We start from the raw sequence: 22,882 nt of genomic DNA on the forward strand, positions 1-22,882 counted from the left end.
TTTTCTTGCTAAAGCAGTTTCTCTAGCTCATTTTGCTTGCCTGAAAACCACTCTGTCCAAAAACCTCTCTCTCTCCAAACAGCTCCTCAATTTCCTCATATACGTTTTTGGTACCATCCCATATATAAGCTCTCAAAGCTTTAACTAAACCCTTTCAATCTCTCTCTCCTCAAAACTCAAAAAAGCTCGCATCTCTCTCTCTCTCTCTCTCTCTCTAAGTTTCTACACACACACAGACCGTGTAGTTTCTCTCTACAGAGAGATAGATATAATCAAATCCAGCCATATATCTTTGTCTTGTCTCTCTCTCTCTCCTATCTTCTTAGACTCTCAGAAAGCTTCTAAATTTTCATATCCATGTCCTCAGAATCATCGTCTACAATTGCTCCTTTTTAATTTGTAAAACACAGAGAAACAGAGTGTCCTCTGTCTCTGTCTCTGCAATTACTTTAATACCCAGCTGATCATCGATCATGGCGTACCACAACCACCTCTCTCAGCAGGACCTTCCTCTCCACCACTTCACAGACCAAACCCAGCAACAGCACCAGCCATTTCAATCCGACCAACCCGACCCGAACTCCAAGCCCACGGAGCCCCACCACCCATTTCAGCCCGCCCCAAATTGGCTCAACACCGCCCTCCTCCGCAACTACACCAACGCAGACGCCAACAACAACCATAACAACAGCCCAAACAACAACGGCGGCGGCGGGGCTTCCAATTTCCTCAACCTCCACGTCACCGCCTCCGACTCCACCACCTCCCAGGCCTCCAACCAATGGCTCTCACAGCCCCACCGCCCCATCCTCCACCGCAACCATAGCGACGTCATCGATGACGTCACCGCCGTCGCGGGCGACTCCATGATCGCCGCCACCATCTCCCACGACTCCGCCGACCTCAAGCCCGACAGCAGCCTCAACAAGACGGACATCGTCGTGGAGAGCGGCGGCGGCGGCGGAGACGGCGGAATGATCAACTGGCAGAACGCAAGGCACAAGGCGGAGATTCTGGCCCACCCGCTGTACGAGCCGCTGCTGTCGGCACACGTGGCGTGCCTGCGGATCGCCACGCCGGTGGACCAGCTGCCGAGGATCGACGCCCAGCTGGCTCAGTCGCAGAATGTGGTGGCTAAGTACTCGGCTTTGGGCCACGGCATGGTCGGCGATGATAAGGAGCTCGATCAGTTCATGGTATGCCTTTTTTTTTTTTTTAATTGCTTGTGTGAATTTGTGATGATTTAATTTGCTGACTTGTGTCTCTTGGCTTTGAATTGTTAATGAGTCATCAAATTTGGCCAGTCGACTATAAAAAAGATTTAAAAAATTCGAACAATTATTAAGCATCATAATTTCAATCAAAACACAAATTAGTAAGATTATAGTAGGACAGACGAATTTTAGTATTTACAAATTCTGCACTTTGGAAATGAGAAAGTTTTCTTCAATTTTGGGTAGAGTTAATGAGAATCGAGAAATTTTGTTCTGTGTTGCATGAAAGCAATTTTTATTGTCAAAAAACGCTTTTAAGAATTTCAGAATCAGTCTCAAACAAGTTCTAACTATTGCGGTTAAGTTTAAATTGTTGAATTTAAAACAAAAAAGTTATGGGATTTAATTTTCAAGATGGGTTGGAGATGGTGGATTTACTAAAGCAGAGGAAACTAGTCTAGTGGTACAAGGGAAGGACTTGGCATAGTTGAAATGTTTCTGGCCATGAGAAGAAATAATGAGATTCCTGAAGATTTTGAAAAAATAGGGGTGTAGGGATCTGAAAAAGCTTTAAGGCTACAAGATATGAACAGTGGTGGTGCTGACAGATATATATATATATATATATATATATAAAATCTTTGTTGTTGTTACAGTTGACAGATATAATTTAAAGTTTAAACATAATAAAAGCGAGTCTCGGGTGACACAAACCCAACTTTTTATAACAACAGAAAAAAATAAACATGCGGGAAGACAAAAGCTGATATTCATGGCACAAGAAGACAACTCTTGCTCTCTGCAAAGTCATTTGCTGATGTTCTTCTCTTGATCCTTAAGCTTAAACCCAATTACCATAATTAACAATCTGTTAACTTAATTTTGATAGTTTCTGATTGTTTCTGCTTGTTGATGATTTTATAGAGGCATTATGTTTTGTTGCTTTGTTCTTTTAAAGAACAACTGCAACAACATGTCCGGGTGCATGCCATGGAAGCAGTGATGGCTTGCTGGGAGATTGAGCAATCACTACAAAGCTTAACAGGTAATGTTTTTTTTCTGTAATGGTAGTGATCATGGCTCTTGAGCACCGAAGTTTTAGTTTCTTATACAAACTGGATGAACAGGAGTTTCCCCCGGTGAAGGCACGGGTGCTACGATGTCTGATGATGAAGACGACCAAGTCGACAGCGATGCAAACTTGTTTGATGGAAGCATGGATGGTCATGACAGCATGGGATTCGGCCCTCTTATCCCGACAGAGAGCGAAAGGTCGTTGATGGAGCGTGTGAGGCAAGAGTTGAAGCATGAGCTGAAGCAGGTAACAAAATGGAATTGTTGAGTGTAAATCTGTTGCATTTCCTCTATTACCAATCTGAGCAAACTTTTCACAGGGTTACAAGGAGAAAATCGTAGACATACGGGAGGAAATTTTGCGCAAGAGACGAGCTGGAAAGCTTCCTGGTGACACCACCTCTGTGCTAAAAGCTTGGTGGCAATCACATTCAAAGTGGCCATATCCAACTGTAAGTATAGGTTAATGAGAACCTCTTTGAGTTTGCATGCTTATCATTTGAAAGTCTTTTGGCTTTCCTGCCATGCTTGTAGGCTTGTGGGAGTCTTTAGAATACTTACTTAAAGATGAACACATATAAACAGGTTTAAATGAAAAATTGTAGCCTAGCCTACAAGCTGAAACTGCTTTGGCAATCCTTTAGTAAGCCAACTGCATTCACATTTTGCTCTTCGATACCTAACTACCATGGTTTTCATATAAATTTTCAGGAGGAAGACAAGGCTAGGTTGGTACAGGAAACTGGTTTGCAATTAAAGCAGATAAACAATTGGTTCATCAATCAGAGGAAGAGGAACTGGCACAGCAATCCTTCAACTTCCACAGTTTTGAAGAGCAAACGCAAAAGGTATGTTCATTGAACCTTGCATTATTCTCAACTTTAAATTTCTCATGAGCGTCCCACCAACCTTAATTCAAAAAGAAGTAATGCAGGTGAAAACAGCGGTGATCGATTCGGATGAATGGAGAAAAGGAAACGAGAGCCATTCCTGGAATGATTATTTGTTCATGCTTCCACTACATCCATAATTTCAACATAGAAACTATGATAGCATAGGACTTCATGGAAGAAGACAACAGGGTTGAAGTGAAAGAATCATATTTTGATTCTACAGAAAGAAAAAGGCTAACACTGATTATGAGATTGGGATGATAAACCGAATATGAGCCGTTATACAGGTATGCTCAAAGGCTGCAGATGGATCAAATGCATGTAGTATCATATATCATTAGGAGTTCAGTATTTAGGAATTATGTTACTGAATCTGAATTGGATAGTCCACTAGAGGGCTTACAATTTTTTGTTTATGATCTTCATGTCTGTGAATAAGAACAGTGAGGGGTTGTGGTGGGTGTACAGTGCAATGACCTGAGCATGGTTCCTTACATACATCACACTGGTGATTAAATTAAATTATAGCTTTTCTTTATGGCATTTTGTTGTAGAGATGAATTTGTAGTAAATAAAGGTATGTAAATTTTTAGAGTGGCATCGTTGACGCTCTTTCGTGCAACCAGATGGCATGGATCATGCTGCTCCAGGTTTCCATTTCTTTTGATTGTGTTGTGAAGTGAATTGGTATATATGGGTGCAGAAGTATATGCAGAAACCATGCACCAGTTTCTCTAGAGTGGATTGGTTTGGAGAAGCTGAGGCAACTACCACAGAAATTAGATAACAGAACATAACAAGAAACAGAACTTTAGAAAATATGCCCAGAGAATTATACACAAGAAGTAACATAAAACAATCAAGTACTGGCAAAATTTAGCTGTTCATAAATTTGTCAGAAACAGATCAAATGAAAGAGTGAATAATAAACAATCTCTATAAACAAACAAGTAGCTCATTTTCATCTATGCGTGAAACACATATACAACTGAGCAAGAGCAACAACAGCAAACATGAGGACAGGGAGAGTTAGCAAATCAGAACTTGGCATTGTTCATCCCTGGAGAAGCTGCATTTCCGGCATTCGAAAATTGAAGGTACGAATTACCCTCTACTTTCCTGTCAAACCCCCCATCGTCGAAATTAAGCGCATAGCTTTGCGGATCATACTGAAATTGCACCCTTCTTTTCTTGTAAATTGTACTGAAGGAGCAGATGAAATTCTTCCACTTTGGTCCTGCCAAAACCTCCGAAAACTCTCGTACTTTCTTCGCATTCTCCACCAACCAATTTTCTTTTATTTGATCTCCTTCTTGTTGTTGGTGCAGTAGATATCTCTGTGTTCCAATGTTGCTTCTTCCCCATAAACAACCACAAGAAGAAGATGGAGCTATTTCTTCCTCATCAAAGTCATCATAACTCTCTTCCGGCGGTGTAGAAACTTCGTGAATTGAGGCCAATTTCTCAGGTGGGTTTGCCATATGGGGCTTGAGAATTTGAGATCAAAGTTGTGATTAATGCAAAAGGGGGTGATCAAATTGAAGAGAAATGTGAGTCTTTATATTCGTATTGAATTAATAATGAAACACTTGCACTCCTACCACGGAAGTGCTAGCTAGCTATGAGCTTGAGCTTGAGTTTGAAGCTTTCTTTTTAATGTCTTTAATTTTTTTGACAGATCAGAGAGATTCAATCATTGAGTATCTTCTGGGTCGGTCTTCTTGTGTGCCGGCCATTGCCAATTGCCACTTTGCCATTTGCCAACACCCCATTTGCAGCTGTGACTTGCATGGCATCTGTAAGTTGACAGTTAAATACACCAAACTGCTATTTTGTTTTCTACAAGGGATCAGTGCTACTGATAAATATCTTAGAAATAGTGGTTCTCCAACAGAAAGCTTTATATTGATTGTTAATATGCTCTGTCTTGTACTTGATTTCTTCGTGCTTGCCACTAATTGTTTAATTTCTCTTCTACCTGTCACTCATCGTTAACCCTCCGTTTGAAATAAGGAATTGAAAATTGCATAAAATTCTTAAATGACGGAATTTAAATATCCCTCCGTTTGAAAGAAAGAATTGAAAATTGCATAAAATTCTTAAATGACGGAATTTAAATCTTCATCAGTTTAAATTTCTGGCAATTAATAATTTCAGTGTTCGGATTTATGTATGTCGAATTTTGTAAATGATAGAAACTACAGTGAAAAATGAATTTTGGCTCAATAGAAATTGCAAAATGACGCCTTTTTTAGAGGAAATTAAACTCGAGAATCTTGATCCCTAATTTTCACAATTTTTTACGCTTGTCATTTATTAGGTTTCATCCTTAAGTTGCTAAAAAAATGGAAGTACCAATTTCTGCTCTTCAATTCCCGATTTTTAGCTAAATCCCAAATTATTTTCCTCCATCCAAACATAGGGTAATGTCAATAAAATAAACAAAAATTAAACAACTTGCTCATTTGAGACTACTTTTTAGGCACCATTTCTACTCATAAGAGTTTTTTTTAGAAACGCTTTTGTTTAAAGAACGTCAAATTTTTTATTAAATATCCAAATTTTTGGAAATGATTCTTGAAGACTCACCTATAATTTAAAGCTCATTTGTGACTCACCTATAATTTAAAGCTCATTTGTGACTCCAAGGCACTTATATATATATATTTTTTCCAACGCCATTAGAAACACTTTTAGCATTTTTAGAAGTACTCCTAAACATATAGTACCAAATGGCCCGAAAAAAAAAAAAATCAAATTAAAACAACTAAAAGAAATTTGAAATTGACCCATTTGGACTCAAATCAAGACATTATCTTCCAAAATTTATTTAACTAAAGAATAATATAAATATATAAATATAATATAAAAGTTTACAAGACGAGTTCATGGCCTCATCAGCCCAGATTATAAAATTGAAGAGGAACAGGCTTTATAATATATTTCCTTCATCGGCTTGCTTGTGCTTGCCTTGGTCAATGTGGGTCAACATTCGTTTCCATGGGCCGGACCAATAAGCATCTGCCCCGACAGACCCATTCCCCATTTCTTTTAGTCTCTTTCCCTTTCTGGAAGCTCGAAAGTAAAAATATTTTCACAACACAGTTTGCAGAGCCGAAGCACATGACGACGATGACACACTGGCCTGATCATATGAGCATATAAATAGAAAGCAACCGCATTTGAGCTTCAGCTAAACGCAGCAATCTCCGGACGCAAAGTCGAACACTTGGCAGGAGGAGGAGCCCCCGCCGCCTCCGCCATCTTCGACGGCGATGGCTGGGCCAGCAGTCCGCCGAACCTCCTGAGAGAGATAAGCTCGTCGTCTCGGTTCACATCGTCCTCGAAATTCATCGCGTAGCTCGACGGCTCGTAGCTGAAGTCGACCGAAGTCGACGAGTGCCGGCTCCCCCGCCTCCTTGAAGCGACGCCGTTTGCTTGGCTCGTCGTCCCCTTGCTCTCCGCCGTCGCGACAAAGCACTCCTCGTTCTCCAGAATTTCGTCGAGCTGGTTGGGGCTGGTCTTTTTCTCGTGCGACGTCGTAGGGATGGACGAGGCCGAGAGCCGAGAGGAGAAGCCGTGGAAGAGGAGCTGATCGTCGGCGCGGCTAGTGTCGTCTTCGAAGTTGAGGGCGTAGCTGGAGGGATCGTAGCTGAAGTCGGCGGAGACGTAGCGGCGCCGCCCTCTTCCGGGCCTTGCGCCGCCGCTGATCCTTGAGATGAGGTTCAAGCACCGGTCTTTGATCTCCGGCAACGGCGACCGAGACCTGCTGCAGTTGTTGCAGTGGTCGCCCTCGCTCTGGAGAACATCGAAGGGGTGAGTGCTCATGCTGGAGAAGCAGGCCGGGAGGCAAATCGACCTGGATTGACGCTTGTGGCGCAGAGTGCTCGTCGGAGATTGAGATCGATATCCCTGGTTCGACATTGAATTGAATTGGAGTGCAATTTTCTTTTCTTTTCGTTTGGTTTTTCTCGGGAAACAAACAAACAGAATTTTGAATTTCGGTTGATGGAGAGGGGTAGCGGGTAGTGAGGTATTTATAGGTTGATGGTTGAGTGGTAGCGGCATTTGCGGTCTGGGAAGGTAGCTGGAACAAGCGGAGAAGCCGTGGATCGTGCGTGGTTTTTAGCGGGTTTTTGCTTATTTGCTTATTTAATTATTTTAAAAAAATTATATGATTTTTTTATTTATTTTGAACTTTTATTTTATTTTTGGGTGTAAAAGCCGCGTTTTGGAGAATTGGTGGAGTCGGGGAGTTACCTTGTATTTGTTATGTATCTGGCTTTTTTGCCTTTTTATTAGTCTCTAAACTTGGAAAATCATTGTGTAAGCATGGTTGTATTTGAATATGGGTTTTAAAAAAGAATAGACAAACTAATTATGGGTTTAGATATTTAAATATATCGAAATTACTTTCTAAGAATGCATTATTTCGAATAAAGCAAATATTAAAAAGATCACATTTACAACCCTTGTTATGTAACGATAAAATTACGTCAAATTATTATAGTCAGTTGTTAATATGTGTACTGAAGTTTATGATATAGTTGCTAAATATGAAAGAGGGTTTATAGGTTGATTTACCAAGCTGATTAAACAAAATATATTAGGTAGAGACCAAAAGAAAGAAATAAGAAATGTGGATTGACTGGTTTATGAGAAACCAAGGACTGGTTTTCTTAGTGGAGTCAGCTTCTTAAAACCTTATCTTATCTACTAATGATATCCAGCCGAATGTGGCCAAAAGCACATGATCCAACCAATACTTATTTTGTCTTATATGGTTTTTGCCCCTTTGGATCATGTGCATGCATGAGCATGAAGTTTATCACTTAATGCCAGGTGTTGGGATGTGATTTGTAGATATTATATTCAATGGATAAGCAAGGAATAAATTATCAGCGCCGCATGCCATGAAGGTGGAGGTGAAGCCTCTTCTTGTCGTGAGGCTCTTAGCTCATAACTTGCCTGCAGTTCAGCCGTCCAAGTATGGTTGATCGTTAGATCAAACGCGAATTTGCTTGTATGGGAACACGTTTGTAGCCGTCAGATAAAATCGTTCATCATTCTATACTAGGGTTCCATTAAGATGCACCTTGCAGTTTTGAAGATGTAAAAACTGGTACGTTCACAACTCAAATGCAGCGTGGAACATACTTGCTACTCCTAGATATGCAAAGGATAGCACAAAAAAAATAAAAAAATAAAAAACCTCGTTCGCTAAGATGCTAAACCAACTAGCTACTGCTCTACTAGCTAATAACCACGGATACATTGATATGAGTCCACAAAAATGATTCTGAAATTCTAAACAAAAAATAAGGATACGAATGCGATTTAAATAGTATATGTAATAAACACATGTATAATTTTGCTAACAGAATCTAGTCTGTGGCATTAGGTACGAACCCTTATATTATCTTAGTAGTGTGTGAGAAAACCTCATTCCCTTCCTAAGAACATTTTCATCCATTTTCTATGGCAAAAGGTAAGGAGATGCAAGAATTACTATTTACATGAATAGTGTATGCTATTTTTTTTTGGTTGGTTTTTCACCATTCATGACAACCACTATTTATGAAATATGATGAGGAATTTGTATAGAATTTTGGTGTGAGAATTGAAGAATATGGCTAGGTATTTATTTTTTAAAAAATTATGAAAATATTGGTATTTTTTCCTTCATTTTTCAAATTTTTTATTATTTAAATTGGCTGCGTACGTTACAATAACATCAACAGTAGATCAGCTTGCCCATGCAAGTCATGCCTTTGGATTTGCCAAGTTGATGGAGCCCAACTCTTGCCTTGATAAGACTTGGGCCCTGGAAACACATTTAAGGACCTGGTGGGCCTCTTGCTCGGGCCTGTGCCTTCCAAGTGGAAATGCTCTAAAGTTGGCAAAAAAAAAAAAAAAAAAAAAAAAAAAAAAATTGTTGTTGAATTAACAAATTAATCTACCATACAGCAATTGGTATGGGCTGTAGCCTGTATTTTTTTGGGGTCCTTTTGAAGTCTTTCTTATGGTCCTTTTGAAGGAAATTTTGGTCGTTTAGACGTCTTTGTTATGGCCCATTACGTCGTGCAGGCCTAGTCCAATAAAGGATCATTCAGTACACGGTACTGTAGAAAATGGTACAGCCGCACGGCTCTACTTGGTGTGTCTAGTAACTATTTTAAAAAATAAAAACTAAACACACCAAGTAGAGCCGTGGCTGTACCATTTTTAAAAAAGGACCCTCTATCAGTTAGGCGCCACTTGTCAAAATACGTATAGCCAAGTAGCTATACTATTTTTAAAAACAAAATCGTAGTATCACTGCATGGCTATACTATTTAAGCAAAAAGCACCCTCCTAGTTGCATTAGTTTATACTTTATAGATATTAATTTGCTAGTTTCAATATATCCAAAGGTATATTGAACATGGGAAATATGTACGTACATGTACAATATGAGTATTGTACATTTATTTTTTGTAAAAAAAGTGAATTTTACTGAATTTTCTTTAAGACGTGTACAAAAGAAAAAAAGGTGGCATGTCACAATAGGTATAGCCGCTCGGCTATACGATTTATTAAATGCAATTTAAAAACCAGTACAGCCGAACGGCTATATGATTTTTACAAAACAAATTGAAAAATCGAGTATAGGGCGAGCCTGGAAGCCTCCTGAAGTTCAAAAAACCCTCCAAAAATCTCCAGTTTTTTTTCTGGTTTCCATTTCGGCCATCTAGCTTCTCCGCTTTCAATCTCTCATGGTAACCAAGCTAATCCCTCTATTCATCTCTCTATCGCTCTATTTCTATCTCTCTTACCCTCTCAAATTTCTTCATGCCTCTCTCTATTTCAGGAGCCCCAGCAAGACAAACAGTCTCCGCCTCTCGAAGATTGCTTGAAGCTGTTGAAGGGCGAGAGAGACGAACAGCGACTCGCCGGCCTTCTTCTCGTCACCAAGTTTTTCAAAGGCGATGACTTATCCTCTCTCGAAACCATTTACAATGCCGTCGGCGTCGGCTTTCTCGATCGTCTGCTCAGGACTGGTAAAACTACAAACTCTTTTTTGTTAAATTATCACTTGCTGTCAAATATTTGCAAATTAGATGAATCATAAGTGGAATTTTGGATTTGTTTGGTTAGGGATGGGAAAAGGAAGCATTAGTAGCAGCGGAAGTGAAAATCGCGATGCATATTTGCGGTTGTCTGTTACTGTTCTTGCTGCATTCTGTCATGTTCCGGAAATTGCTGCTTCAAACGACATGGTTTCGAAGATTCCACTGGTACTGGAAGTTTTATCCACAGAGTAAGGTTCTTATATTGGATTGGGTGCTAGAGTGGTGTTATATTTATTCAAAATGGATTCATGATCAACATTTAATATGACATTGATTTCTGAATGACTTTGTTGTTTTCGTAATTTGGTTAATGCTGATTTTCATTTTCTTAATTAACCGTATCATTTTATTTGGCGAGAATACAGGCCAGGATCAGCTGTTCTTGAAGAATGCTATGAATTTCTGTATTTGGTGTCAACAGCTTCCGAAGACGGAATCATGACATTTTACACTTCTGAGGGCATGAATATGCTGGCTTCTCATATGTCCATTTTCCCAGACGGTAATTATTTTTATCTTCTACTGGACTTGCTCAACAACCCTATAGGAATCTTGATGATCTGTTATTGCATGCTACAACTATTGCATTATGGAAATGGGGGCAACTGTAACGTATGTGTCATTGGTGATAGTTATCTGCTATACTGTTAGTATCTTTTTGTCCATTTTGATAAGAAAACAGTTTTCCTTGGTGATTTATGAGATTACTTCATCAGTCTCAAACTACAAAGGACTGATGAGATGAAAAACTTGTACAGGTTCTCATCAGATGGAGCTTTCTATGAAACTCGTGCAATTGATACTAAATAAACTGTCTCTTGAAATCATTAACCAAGACTACGTTCCAGAGCTCTCAAAGATTGTGAGTTCAGTTTCTAGATATACTTTTAATTTACTATTCTTTAGTATTGAATTTGTTTAACTCCTTCATTTTGTAGTCTTTCTGAAGTGGTATATGATCTTTAAGTTATTTCTGTTTTAATTTAGGTGGCTGCAATAACAAGACAATTTGCTGTCTTGCATAATGCTGTAAAATTTGATGCGCTCCACCTACTGTCTGCCATCCTCTCATCAAAATATTCGGTATGCAATCATTGTGCATCTCTCTTTTCCAGAAAAAAAGTTATTTGTCTGAACATTCTAACTTAAGTGATGAATGGTTTTTTCACGTTTGATTGTTGGACAAAATAAGGTCTTTTAGGTTCAATTAAATTACTGGGTGCAAAGTTTCTCCGTTTTCTTTTGTAATCCTTAACTATGCCTTATGTGCTGTTGATATCAGTAGTTTTAAAACTAGTTATGGTATTTTCAGGCACCACTTTATGATTCTCTTCGTGTACTACCAGAAAAAGATTTGCCAAATTATATGCGTGATGGTATTGCGGCCATTCTACAAAACCGTGTTGGTATGTTGAACTAATTGTTTTCAATACTTTGGCATTTGGCATTCTCCCTAGTTTTTTTTAAATAAAAATTTTAGCTGGACTTGCGTTTTTTTTTCTTCCCCTGTTAATTTGAATAAAAGTTGGAGGCTTATTGATGTTATTTTCTTTTGATTTAATGGCAGCACCTACTGAAAAGCTTCAGGCACTTATACTGGCTGATTCTATGATGACAATATTCGGGGAACGATGGTTAATAGGTCATATCAACTTACCTGGCGTGAAAGAGCCTATTCCAGCTGACAGGTCTGCTTTGCCTGGTGATGGTTTTTTAAGCCATCTGCACAAATCTATATATACATGTCTGCATGCCCAAGTGTGGATTATCTTTATGTGTGTAGATTTTATTGGGCCGGCCTGACTCTCCATTCTTGTGCCTTAAATTTTTCAGGTGCTTAGTGCTTGTACTGGAGCAATCCAGGGTTGAAGTTGCGGTTCTCCTTAATGAGCTTGCCCAGTTGAAAGATGAAGCATCCAAGAGGTCTTCAGCCCCTGCAGAGACAATTGTTTCAAAGAAACGGAATGTGGCTATTGCCTTTTCTTTGCTTGAAAAGATAATTAGCTTAATATCAAATGCCAGCGAGAATGAAGGTATGCCGTATTTGCCAGATTTGCATGCTTGGAAGTTATGTCAATATCTAAAGTTTTTGAGGAAAACAATCATAATCTTCTCATTATTCTTTTATAGGATTCTGAACTATGAAGCATGGGAATGTTTGTGAAACATTAATTTTATAGTTTCTCTGCCTTTTATATATAGTAATTTCTTCAGTTTTCTCTCCTCATTTTTTTTGTTGACTTGCAAGAGAGGTGTTTAAACAGTATACATTTTCTCTTGTTTCAGACAATGATGTTAATAATCTCTGTGCAATTTCAGGGGACATTATTGATGAAAATACTTTCATGAAGGTGATTAAGGGCCTTAATGAGACAATTGGTGTAGTTCTAGAGTATTTACTAGATGCAAAGGTAAGTGTATTGATTTTGTAGCATTAGAGATTACTTTCTATTCTCTAAGCACATTATGATTCTACAGGAACATGGACAGAGGAAGGGAGATGATCTTCTTGCTTCAGTGCGGATTATTGGGAGGTATTATTGCGTCTATCAGTTAATATATTGGCGAAATTCATGGATAACATAGGCAACTTTGTTTTGTTAAATTTTTTATTTGGAAAACTTCTGGTACTGATATCAGAGGTCGCTATACTTCTGCACATATGTATGTTCACATTATGCCGAGTTTTAAAATAATGTTAATATTAGTACGGTCCAATTGAAATAAACAACCAAGAAAGTTCAGTCTAAGCTTTGAGAGTTATGGCATTCATGTTGGATCCATTCTGGGGCAATTATTGGGTTCTGCCTATACATGTTATGAGGACCCATTTAGTATATGTCTCTGATCAAGACGAATTTATGTCCTTAATTAATTGATATATGGATCAGCAATGTTATACTGTTGAGCTAATATGTGTGTTTCAGCTATCTTGCAGAAACACCTGTTGCATGCAAAGAGAAAGTTATAGAACTTTTAGAGTATATGCTTTCCATTGAAGGTGAAGATGAACCAAGGTATATTAACTCTGAATAGTTATTGTCTAATAGGCGGATAAACTTTAGGGGTTTATAATCTCGGAAAATGATCTTTATTTATAATACTGTCTAAATGACAGCCCCTTCTACTCTATATGCTTTTTGCTTCCTTTGCTGTGCCAAATGACAATGGAGATTGAAGGATGTAAAGCTTTGATTTCTTGTGGAGGCCATATTTCTGTAAGTCTGTCATTTTTATCCTATATAAAATCCTTGCTCTTTACTTTTTTCCATTTTGCTATTTTTATTTTGTGTAATGGCCTAACAAGCATATTCAAGTAGTCTCGAATTTTTTATATTTTTATATTGTAAGTCTACAAAAGCAATTCAGCAGCATATTAAATCTACTTGCAGGTTGTTGATTGCCTTGAAAAATTGATTGGGCCACATGGTTATATGGTCAAGGATAATGGCTGCATCTTTTTGGCATGTGACACAATGTTGAATCTTCTTTTAAAGGTATGGTAATCATCATTTTATACCAATATAATACTTATTATTTGCAACTTATGAACATCTTCTGTTTCTTTTCATAAATAGAAAGAGCAATTGCGAATCCCATTGGATGATTCAACTCTTGTTAATCTATTGAAAGCGTTGGCATTTTGGACAGGTACTATTTTATTGACTTCCTTTACCTTTAATACGTGAATTGTAACGGCTTATTGTTGTGAAAATCAGATATTCTTTGGTTTCCGTACTGCTCTAGTGGTATTGTTGTTTTTGGAACATTAATAATGTTGATACCTTGTGCCTTTGGTGTGTTGCATTAAGATCATATTGGATAGGTATCCAGTTCATCTTTTGAAAGCATTAAGTTTTGGAGAGAGAGTACCCCTTTTTTTTTCATCTCATGAAATTAGTTAACATTTTGGAGACTACCCCTTTTACTCTCAACTCTTAAACCTGATATGTGATTTCAGGAGCAAAAGAGTTGATAAATCCAGAAAAACAGAACCAAAAAACCTTTTTTTTCTTCTTGAAAACCAAAAAAACGTTGGAAACATCTTTTTGTCTTTGAATTAGAAGCCCTCAATCTCAAATATCCGTTTCTTTTGCCAAACTGTCTTAATTTCACTTTCTTGTTATGTCTTTCTGTCTTTGGAGTCTGATTCATTTTTTATCTTTGGGTTAACTTACAGATTCCCTACTTTTAAGGGGTTGTTTATTTGTTTCAAGTATTTCATTATCAGTGGTGGGCCCATTATGTTGTTTCAAAGTTGATAGTGAGCTTAGGATGTATTATCAGCATCCATTTTCATTCTACGTGTGCTCTAACCTCCTATATTTTCAGCTTTCTTTCATGCAAAAGAAGTATCATTAGGTCTGCATCTTAATCATTATTGTACACTGATTTCAGAGGGTATAAATGACCCGTCAACTATTATGATGGCTTCAAGCATATGCGCACTGCTATTTGATTTTACATCAGAGAAGGCTCTTCTTAAGCATCCTAACTTTGATGACAGCACTCTTGATAATTTGTCTCGGCTCATTGCAAGAAGTCTGGCTTCATGGGGACAGGTATACTGCATGATGTGATATGCTTTGCATATTATGTATACATATATGTACACAATATATGTGTATATTTATATGTATGTGTACATGTTTAAGATAGCGACTGAGGCAGTTAGGCCTCCAACTTCTGGCCAGTAGTAGGATGGTTTTTGGACATTGTAAATACGGCACATTCTTATATTTCATTGAACAAGAGTTTTATATTGTTGTAGCCAAATTGAAGTGTGCTTGGATCTTACCACGCTGTTTACGTTGTCAACTTCCTTGTAGGGTATGTCTGATGCTGCTAAATCAGAAATGGATCTTCTTGAGATTGTAACGCAAGGTTTGTTTCTTTGGAACTTTTAAAAAATTTACTCATCTGTTCTTGCGGGTGGGGGATAAATTTTTTAGTATCATCATCCTTGAAGCAAGAATTCTCTCCCTTATATATTTTAAGAAGTCTGATTTTTACTTCTCTATGTGTTGCAGGATATTCTCAATGGGTGGATCGGTTCCCTCGTGTAAGGGAAACCGTTGAGAGATAGCATGATCCTTCAGTGAAATCTTGATCTTGAAGTTTACTAATATGGTTAGCAACAATACTTTAGTAGTTCATTCATTTATTGGTTGATGCTTTTATTTTTATAAATTAGACATTTCATAGATGAGAAGCTCTATAAAATGGGGGAATTAGTTTGATTGACGTTTCTCCTTTGTTGAACTCAGTCAGATGAGATGGATGATGAAAATGGGGAAGGGGATTTATCCTAGTTTTGCAATCAAATGGGCCGGACGAAGGATAACCACGTCGTTATCTCAGCTTCCTCTCTCTTCCCCCCATAATCGATGGCTTGCTCACTTGTTTTTGCGAGTTGCATGTATCAATTTCCTCTGTATGCCTTCAATTTATAAAGTTAGGATTTTTGTATATGTTTAATTAATTATGACTTATAAGTAGTGTTTTGTTTGCCTCATAAAGTTAAATAATAATAAAAAGTTGCGATTTTTTTATATATTAAATAAATACAAGTTAGTACTTACACATGTGCTTAGTGTTTTTTATAGCCGCAACAATTTCATTAATAAAATAGCATTACAAGAACATAGTCCCATCCACAAAGAGCTCTGGTAAACAATAAAAGATATAAACAATAAACACTACTATTGTAAAGAGCTCTGGTAAACAATAAAAGATATAAACGATAAACACAACTATTGCAAGACAATGAGGAAAAAAAAAATCAGAGTGCTTGGTTAATACTTAATGCTTGAGTTTCTTTTTGGGCTGTATTCGAGTTCCTCAACTTAAAAGAAATAAATAAATAAATTGGAGTAAGATGTTTGTGGCTCTATTAAGCTAATCTGCCTTCTGTGGCAAAATTTATGGACCAAGAGGTGACAGATCACATACCAAAGATTCTAGTGGATCTTTTAGTTCGTGACTCTCCCATACTTATTTATGAGAATGAGCCTTTATGCCTGCCTATGCACACAATTTCATTTTCAAAATTTTCAATAATTAATTGCTCTTATGGCTGTTAGCTGCTGAGTTCATTTGTCATGGCAAGGACAAGAGGAGGGAAGGGCTATTACTATTCATATGAATAGTGTTAGCCATTACAAAAGGTAAAGTGTGTTTTCATTCATTGCCATAGCAAATGGCAATTACTATTCACTTTAAATTATTTTTATTTTTATATATAAACAATTAATTTTGATATGGTCTAGGGTTTTGGTGTGGGAAGTAAAGAATATGGCTAGGTATTTATAATTTTTTTTTAAAAATTCTGAATGTTTTGGTTTTTTTTTTTTAAAATTTTTTTAATTATTTTAATTATTGTCATCACCAAGCAGCAGCACGGACTAGATTTGTCTGTGGGCTTGCCTGGTTTGTTGGGACTCACCATTTGCCCGGACTACTTTGGCCCGCTAGAATTGCAATATGGAGCTCAGGCTCCCTTTTGCCCCACCCAGCCTCCAGCGTTGAAAGTGCTCTAAGTGCACTTAACTACTGATTTTTTGTTTTTTTCGAGGCACTTAACTATTGATTAGTAATGCATAAAAAATAGAATTATATAAATAAAAAAAGGAAAATGCTAGGGAGACCAACTTTAGATATCAACTTGTGTACCAATACCAACTTTAGATACCAACTCTAGCGTGAGGCCCATTGTATTGGTGAGCTCCACCTTTATTAGAGAGTTGATACACAAGTTGGTATCTAAAGTTGGTCTCCCTAGCATGACCCATAAAAAAACCCTTTGTATAGCACATTGACCTTACTAATCCATTCGGGGAGCTTCTCCAATAATAAAGATTTTTCATAAGAATTAGTTAAGGAATTCTATAATTTTAGGCATTCACTAGATATGTTTGTGTGCATATAGTTAGTGAGTTAAATATTTTTTAATATCCACATATGCAATTCAATGACTGAGATTAGAAGTTCTTAATAAAATTTTAACTTAAAATCTTTAATGGATTAACGGGGTCTAACCTAGTGAAAAATGACTTTGACTTGCAGACCAGTAGTCAGGTTCGAACTCTAATAGCATCTTAGTAGTGTGTGTGTAAGAAACCTCCCTCCTCTTATAATTTAGACAATCACTTGTATTTAAAAAAAAATCTTCAATAGAGTCAAACTCATCTATTCATACTGTAATATATACGTGACTATATCCGGTACTACATTACCACACAATAATTTCTTTTGGATGCTATCTCTGAGATGTTGATTTTTTTTTTCTTAATGCGACCTTGAGTTGTTGAATGCATTGAGAAGTTCATTAAGATAATAAGGGCCTATACGTTTATGTTTTAAAGGCCCGTTTTTGTTTTTAAAAAACAGAAACAGAGCAAAAACATGTTCGGTAAATAAAAATAGAAAACATAAAAAACGTTTTCATAAAATGAGTTGGACTTCACGTTTACTTCTACAAAACATAAAAAAGATGTTTTTGTTCTCCCAGAAAACAAACGCTCAAAACAGACTTCTGCTCAATCTCTCTCTCAATTTTCTCTCCCTATCAGAATCGTTCTTCTCTCCTCCTCACTCACCCTTCTCTTCTTTCCCCCTTTCTTGACCACTCTTCTCTCTGGCTTGGCTCACTCCTCTCTTTGGCAATAGTCTCTCTTCCCCTCTTCACAACTAAGGCTTTTTGTTCTGTCCGATTGCTTCATCACCACATACCACAACCACTCTTGGAAGATCTTGGTAATTTTCTATATTTTTCCTCTTTCTCTAGCTTTGGGTATTTTGTGCCTTTAGATCTAGGGTTTTTTGTTCGTGGCTGTTCTAAAAATAATTGTTGTATTTTGTAAATTAGGTTTCTTATACATCTAAAAATTACTGGGAAGAAGAGGAGTGACGCAAACCTCACATTAACTGAGGTAATTCCTCATTTTTCTTCTCATTGGTGCTTCATTATTTATTTGGGCAATTTAGCTTTATAATTTTCTCAATTGGGTTCCTTGTTGTGCTTAATTTTGGGATCTTTGATAATGATTTTCATAGTTTTGAGTTGGATTTTGTATATGGTGGGCAAACCCACGAGTTGATATAATGAAATTATGGCATGATAATTGCTTAAAAAAATCGCATGATAATGGATACCAAAGCCCTTGGCTTTATGCCATTATTAATGGAGATATATCTTGTAGTGTATTTTTTTTGGGATCTTTGAGAATGATTTTCATAGTTTTGAGTTGGGTTTTGTATATGGTGGTCTGTTATTCAGTTTACTTTTGGAAGAGAAGCACGTCGTGATAGGTTGTTCGAAGAGTTTCAAGTAGAAGACATCATTGTTGAGGGTGAAGATATGGCTACACCAAATTTAGATATGTCTCCGGAAAATATTGCACAAATGACCAACATTAGAGATAAGATTGCACAAGATTTATGGCGTGATTTCACCCAAGGCTCTTGATTATATAATTGTAATTTTTAATTTTTATTATTATTAATTTTTGTTCTTGTGTGTCAATGAACAAGTTTTTGTAATATTTGGTCTAGAAGCCAATGAATGTTTCAATCGACTAATTTAAACTAAGCCAAATGCATAGATATATCACTTTTTCTTAAATCTAACTTAATCCAAGCTCTTTAATTTTAGTAAAATAGATCAAACGAGAAAAACATGTTTGGTGTGCATAATAAAAAAGGTGTTGGACTAATTACATACATAAATGTGTGAAAATGTTAGTTTAAAAAATAAAATAAAATCCTCTTACCGAACGCATATTCACTATTTTTTATCATTTTCACAAATTACTGCCAGACGCGTTTTCACTGTTTTTGTTCTCTGAAAACAGTTTTTAACTAAGCTACCAGACGCGTTTTTGTTCTCTGAAAATGCGTTTTCATTTTCTTGTTTTCATTATATGAAAACATTATCTAAAATCTCTCAAAACGTTACCAGACGGGCCCTAAGTGTTTGTTAGGCATCTCTAATTAATTAATTAACCAACCTACAAACGAAAGGCCCAGGCCCAATAATATGTTTGGCAAGAAAGATGGTCCAGCCAGCCACTTTCTTCACCTGCTACTGATCAACACAACACAACGACGACTTTCTGAAGTCGCCATTTTTCTATCTTCTTCATCCGGGACAGAGAAACAGCAAAACAGGAAATAGAGAGAGAAAGCTTCAGAGAGACGAAAATGGGTTGCGGCAATTTCTTCTTCACGATACTTGTGACCTTCTCTGTAGCTCTGATAACATACAACATAATAATCTCAGCTAATTCACCACTCCAGCAAGACCTCCCAGGCCCATCAAGATCATCGTCGTCGTCCATTTCTGTGGACCCCATAATCCAGATGCCATTGCACAGATCGATAGGGAAATTAGGGAGCTCCAAGAGACTGTTCCACACGGCAGTGACAGCGTCCGACTCTGTGTACAATACGTGGCAGTGTAGGATCATGTACTACTGGTTCAAGAAGTTTCAGAACGAACCCAATTCAGGGATGGGTGGGTTCACTAGGATCTTGCACTCTGGGAAGCCTGACAAGTACATGGATGAGATCCCAACCTTTGTTGCTCAGCCTTTGCCTGCTGGAATGGATCGGGTTGGTCTTTCTATGCTTAGCTCTTCTTTTATTTTTGTTTATTTATGAATGTTGTTCATCCATTTTTTTTCTGGAAGGTGTTAATTGAATTGAATTTTTTATTTTATTTTGGTGAAGATTGTTCTTTGGTTTGGTATTTTGGGTTGCTGAACAAATGTCGCAAATGAAGAAATTAGATTCTAATTCTTAACATTGTTATGGTTCATGAGCAGAATAAGAAGGGTTTATGAGCAAAATAAGAAATTATAACTACGCTAATTTAGAGCGCTGTGATTTATATAAGCCAGAGTAGCTTGGTTCAGTTTACATTTAAATTAAGCTCAGTTGAGCTGTTGCTTTTGGAGACATTGTTATTTTAGTGAGGCATTTTTGTTATACACGAACTTACCCCATGATATATATTATTCAATCTAAAGTTTTAAATTACAGAACCCAAAAGAATTTAAACTTTCCTTCAAGCAGCCTGTTTAAGAAAGAAATGGATAAGTTCTCATGGTGATTGAGTATAAATCCTCTGTAACTGTCATCTTACTAGAAATTACCTTCGAATTGTTGCTTACCTCCCATCTTGTAATCACAGGGTTATATAGTTCTGAATAGACCATGGGCATTTGTACAATGGCTTCAGCAAGCAGACATCAAAGAAGAGTACGAGATGCTTCACTGCCTAGTTTCTGAATTCAATAAATCAATCATCTTCAGTGTTTTTGTTAGGTTTGACTTATATCCTGCTATTCTTAACATGTATTGCAGTTATATACTGATGTCTGAGCCAGATCATATAATTGTCAAGCCCATACCAAACTTGTCCACTGATGGGCTTGGAGCTGCATTTCCTTTCTTTTACATTGAACCTAAAAAGTACGAGTCAGTACTCCGGAAATACTTCCCTGAGAACAAGGGACCAATAACTAACATTGATCCTATTGGAAATTCTCCCGTCATTGTTGGGAAGGTATTTAAACTTGTCATCTCTCAGTTATAATAAGTTTTCTTTAGGTTTCTGGTGGTTTGACTTTTTTTAAATCCATCATTGTTAGGAATCTCTTAAGAAGATTGCTCCCACCTGGATGAATGTTTCTTTGGCAATGAAGAAGGATCCTGAAACAGACAAAGCTTTTGGTTGGGTGCTTGAAATGTGAGCTCTCACTAGTTAGCTTAGTTCTTAGGTGACCTTACAGCATGTTCCCGACTTCTTAAACTTAGTTATCAAAAAGCTTCCTGACTAACTTTGCATCATGATATAGGTATGCTTATGCTGTTGCATCCGCTCTACATGGTGTTGGTAATATCTTGTACAAGGACTTCATGATTCAGGTTTAGCTGGGATATTATTCCCCTTTTCTTTCCTTATAATGTATAGTCTTCATAATTGCAAGTTATTATGTGATTCTAAATGTAGCCATTTGTTACCTTCTACAAGATCAATTGATTGCTTTACAAAGTTTGATTGTGCTACTGTTTAACTTACTAGTATTACTGTTTTTCTGATGTATATCAGCCTCCATGGGATAAAGAGATTGGCAAGAAGTTCATAATTCATTACACTTATGGATGTGACTATAATATGAAGGTAACCTGTTCGACAAGCAGTTGTGTACTTTAATGTGCAGTGTCTAGGAGAAGAATATGGGGAAATTTTTTGTTTCTGACAGTTTGATTAAATGCCCAATATCTGTTTTCAGTTTTCAAGAAATGAGAGCTAGCTGCTGACTGATAATGTCTGATTTTTGTCTTCTGATATCAGGGTGAATTAACATACGGAAAGATTGGAGAATGGAGATTTGACAAAAGATCTTACGATAGTGTTGCACCGCCTAGAAACCTTCCTATGCCTCCGGCTGGTGTTCCAGAAAGCGTGGTATGTATCATCTCACCTAGTAGTGTGGCTGCATAATTGGTTACACCAGTGAATGGAAAATAATTGATATAACTGGCGAGATTTTTTGGTTTAAGAGATTGGCCAGATATTTAAAAAATTGCTGAAACATGATGTGTAGAATCATTTAGTGCCGCTTAGCATTTAGGTATGACCGATAAATTTTATGTGAACTATTGTACCAGTACCCAGTCCCGCTTGCACTTTAGCTCGAGTGATAAGTGGTGTTATGTGGTTCGGGTAGGTTGTCAATTGGTTCAAATCTTACCAAGAAATCAAAAAGGGGAAGAAAAAGAATAACCTTAAATTTATGAGCTTTCCCCCTGCATATTCCATCTCATCTCATTGACCTGTAGAAAAAAATTTAAACATACAGGTGACTCTGGTGAGAATGGTCAATGAAGCCACAGCAAACATTCCAAATTGGGGGGAATAGGTAAAAGAGCTGGTTTGGAGCTGACGTAGACACAGAGCCTGTATATACAAAGCTGTGCTGCCGCTTGGTACAGATGCCACTTATGAAAATGTTTGTGAAAGTTGTCATGTCCCACTATCAACTTGGGTTGCACACTTCATGTCACTCTCGAATTCAGTTGCACACATGACCCGATTGCGGGTGTGAAATTCGGCACAACACTTTATAGAAATGTATCTTACTTTGGTTTATAGCAGAATAACAAAGTTAATAAATGCTTGCAATTGCGTTGTATTACCAAATTACATGGTCGATGGATGAGCTGGATGAGTTATCGAGCCACAACTTCGTGATCGATAAGAAAATCGCGAATCAAATTTTCTTTTTCCCTTGCTACGCTTTCTGTTTAGCTTTGCTTACAAATGTTGGGATTTTCATCTTTGTTGGAATTGACACCTGAACGAGTTTATTTGATTTAAATTGTGTGGCTGTATCATGTATGAACCTATATCTCCTTGTATACGTTTGTTCAATTAATTTTAGAATCCCTTTTTACAACCCAATTTAGTTCAGAATGATCGGATGGTGCTGGTTTTAATCGGCGCATCCCCAGGCTATGGGTCAAATGATGGTCGGCCCAACATTTTGGGCTTTCAGCCTGGCCAATTTGGCATACCCAGTTT

The 22,882-nt window shown here is 37.3% G+C and overlaps 5 protein-coding genes and 1 long non-coding RNA gene across 8 annotated transcripts; 4 read left to right on the forward strand and 2 right to left on the reverse strand.

Moving 5' to 3' along the window:
• On the forward strand, positions 1-3,781 carry LOC103319886 (homeobox protein knotted-1-like 3). Of its 3 annotated transcripts, none has more exons than XM_016792154.2 (6): positions 1-1,196; positions 2,139-2,259; positions 2,342-2,535; positions 2,609-2,740; positions 3,000-3,136; positions 3,212-3,781. In XM_016792154.2, exons 1-6 carry the CDS (start codon positions 474-476, stop codon positions 3,249-3,251), a joined length of 1,347 nt encoding a protein of 448 aa, XP_016647640.2. In that variant the 5' UTR covers positions 1-473; the 3' UTR covers positions 3,252-3,781. The 3 variants fall into 3 exon arrangements, with proteins under 3 accessions (XP_016647640.2, XP_016647641.2, XP_016647642.2); XM_016792155.2 differs by having other exon boundaries at positions 3,215-3,781; XM_016792156.2 differs by having other exon boundaries at positions 3,223-3,781.
• A 228-nt stretch (positions 3,782-4,009) lies between these two features.
• On the reverse strand, positions 4,010-4,782 carry LOC103319885 (uncharacterized). Its single transcript, XM_008221478.2, has one exon. It carries the CDS (start codon positions 4,660-4,662, stop codon positions 4,219-4,221), a length of 444 nt encoding a protein of 147 aa, XP_008219700.1. The 5' UTR covers positions 4,663-4,782; the 3' UTR covers positions 4,010-4,218.
• A 1,191-nt stretch (positions 4,783-5,973) lies between these two features.
• On the reverse strand, positions 5,974-7,511 carry LOC148919532 (uncharacterized). Its single transcript, XM_089046598.1, has one exon. It carries the CDS (start codon positions 7,247-7,249, stop codon positions 6,371-6,373), a length of 879 nt encoding a protein of 292 aa, XP_088902724.1. The 5' UTR covers positions 7,250-7,511; the 3' UTR covers positions 5,974-6,370.
• Positions 7,512-9,803: 2,292 nt separating this feature from the next.
• Positions 9,804-15,874, forward strand: LOC103319740 (neurochondrin family protein). The gene is made up of 19 exons (XM_008221326.2): positions 9,804-9,939; positions 10,032-10,221; positions 10,319-10,481; positions 10,659-10,795; positions 11,052-11,155; positions 11,281-11,376; positions 11,606-11,699; positions 11,861-11,981; positions 12,127-12,326; positions 12,613-12,704; positions 12,772-12,827; positions 13,221-13,310; positions 13,412-13,511; positions 13,686-13,790; positions 13,872-13,944; positions 14,692-14,855; positions 15,123-15,177; positions 15,324-15,423; positions 15,561-15,874. Exons 1-18 carry the CDS (start codon positions 9,937-9,939, stop codon positions 15,377-15,379), a joined length of 1,899 nt encoding a protein of 632 aa, XP_008219548.2. The 5' UTR covers positions 9,804-9,936; the 3' UTR covers positions 15,380-15,423; positions 15,561-15,874.
• A 1,886-nt stretch (positions 15,875-17,760) lies between these two features.
• LOC148919533 (uncharacterized) lies at positions 17,761-18,853 on the forward strand. Its single transcript, XR_016124424.1, has 3 exons — positions 17,761-18,048; positions 18,161-18,224; positions 18,572-18,853. It is a non-coding gene; the product is annotated as an uncharacterized LOC148919533 (long non-coding RNA).
• A 483-nt stretch (positions 18,854-19,336) lies between these two features.
• Positions 19,337-22,757, forward strand: LOC103319739 (hydroxyproline O-arabinosyltransferase 1). The gene is made up of 8 exons (XM_008221325.2): positions 19,337-19,905; positions 20,486-20,553; positions 20,659-20,860; positions 20,946-21,043; positions 21,153-21,222; positions 21,407-21,478; positions 21,653-21,766; positions 22,161-22,757. Exons 1-8 carry the CDS (start codon positions 19,495-19,497, stop codon positions 22,218-22,220), a joined length of 1,095 nt encoding a protein of 364 aa, XP_008219547.2. The 5' UTR covers positions 19,337-19,494; the 3' UTR covers positions 22,221-22,757.
• The last annotated feature ends 125 nt before the right edge of the window (positions 22,758-22,882 follow it).

This window comes from Prunus mume, linkage group LG2, assembly GCF_029339155.1.
Source record: "Prunus mume cultivar Tortuosa linkage group LG2, ASM2933915v1, whole genome shotgun sequence".
NCBI lineage: Eukaryota > Viridiplantae > Streptophyta > Magnoliopsida > Rosales > Rosaceae > Prunus > Prunus mume.